General features: G+C 45.8%; 2 protein-coding genes across 2 annotated transcripts in view; both read left to right on the top strand.

Annotated features, from left to right (window-relative positions):
• Positions 1-1,653, top strand: part of LOC105537226 — a 107,025-nt gene that overhangs the window by 53,426 nt on the left and 51,946 nt on the right. The window lies entirely within an intron of this gene.
• PDPR (pyruvate dehydrogenase phosphatase regulatory subunit) overlaps positions 1-1,653 on the top strand; it is a 40,673-nt gene that overhangs the window by 5,739 nt on the left and 33,281 nt on the right. The window contains exon 2 of the mRNA XM_011976784.1: positions 1,286-1,419. Coding sequence (XP_011832174.1) covers positions 1,286-1,419 — 134 coding nt within the window. The remainder of the gene's footprint in view (positions 1-1,285; positions 1,420-1,653) is intronic.

Raw genomic sequence — 1,653 nt, 5'->3', positions numbered from 1 at the left:
TAGTTACATTCTCTACTTCTATAAGCAATTATGTGTTGGTAGGTTTGTGTGTGTGTGTATGGGTATTCGTTTATTATATTCTTTCCCTTTTTTATATAAGTGGGAGCATACCTTACACACTGTTCTTCACCTTGCTTTTTCATTATGATTGTTCCATGTTGGTACATAAAGACCTTTTCATTCTTTTTTTTGTAGCTGCGTAGTATTCCATTGTACAGATGAATTCCAAAATTTTATTTTATTTTAGAGATGGAGTCTTGCTCTGTTGCTTAGTCTGAAGTGCAGTGGCACAATCCTAGCTCAATGCAGGTGCAAACTTTTGGGATCAAAGGATCTTCCTGCCACAGCCTCCCAGGTAGCCTGGCTAACTTTTATTTATTATTTTTTTTTAACTTTTATTTATTTTTTTTTGAGGCGGAGTCTCGCTCTGTCGCCCAGGCTGGAGCGCAGTGGCGCAGTCTTGACTCACTGCAAGCTCCACCTCCCGGGTTCACGCCATTCTCCTGCCTCAGCCTCCCGAGTAGCTGGGACTATAGGTGCCCGCCACCATGTCCAGCTAATTTTTTGTATTTTTCGTAGAGACAGGGTTTTACCACGTTAGCCAAGATGATCTCAATCTCCTGACCTTGTGATCCACCCACCTCGGCATCCCAAAGTGCTGGAATTACAGGCGTGAGCCACCGCACCTGGCCTTTATTTTTATTTATTTATTTTTATTTATTTTTTATTTTTTTGGTAGAGACACGGTCTGGTTATGTTGCCCAGGCCAGTCTTCAACTCCTGGCCTCAAGTGATCCTCGTACCTCAGCCCCTCAAAGTGCTGGGATTACAGGCATGAGCCACTGTGCCTGGCCTAAACTATCCAAAATTTTAAATCTGTCCCATGTCAGTGAACATTTTTCTCACCTTGTTGCCCAAGCTGGAGTGCAGTGGTGTGATCATACCTCACTGCAGCCTCTACCTTCTGAACTCAAGGGCTCCTCTGGCCTTAGCCTTCCAAGTAGTTGGGACTGCAGGCATGTGCTACCATGCCTGGCTAATTTTGTTGTTGTTGGTAGAGATGGAGTCTCCCTGTGTTGACCAGGCTGATCTTAAACCCCTGTCCTCAAGCAGTCCTCAGTCCTCCTACTTTGGCCTCCCAAAGTGCTGGGATTGTAAGTGTGAGCCACTGTGCCCAGCTTGTTTCCATCTTTTGGTATTAGAAACAGTACTATAATGAGAAACTTTGACCTTGTATTCACAGATACGTCAATGTACCTAATAGCATTTTGCATCCATCCTGCAGGCTGGCTGCTGGCTCTACGAGGTTCTGTGCTGGCATCCTGAGCACCGCCAGGCACTTGACCATTGAGCAGAAGATGGCAGACTACTCAAACAAACTCTACCATCAGTTAGAGCAAGAAACAGGGATCCAAACAGGTAAGCAAGTGTCTTCCGTTTACTGTTTTGCCTGTCCCTGAGACTGTTATATTCAGTTCTGTATCTGGTCCTCTGCCAGGTTTGCCTGCTGCTTTGGTAATTAAGACTTGAGTTGGCCAGGCGTGGTGGCTTAAACCTATAATCCCAGCACTTTGGGAGGCCGAGGTGGGCGGATCACGAGGTCAGGAGATCGAGACCATCCTGGCTAACACGGTGAAACCCCGTCTCTACTAA

Source organism: Mandrillus leucophaeus, unplaced genomic scaffold, assembly GCF_000951045.1.
Source record: "Mandrillus leucophaeus isolate KB7577 unplaced genomic scaffold, Mleu.le_1.0 Scaffold17, whole genome shotgun sequence".
NCBI lineage: Eukaryota > Metazoa > Chordata > Mammalia > Primates > Cercopithecidae > Mandrillus > Mandrillus leucophaeus.
This window is presented reverse-complemented; position numbering and strand designations above follow the sequence as displayed.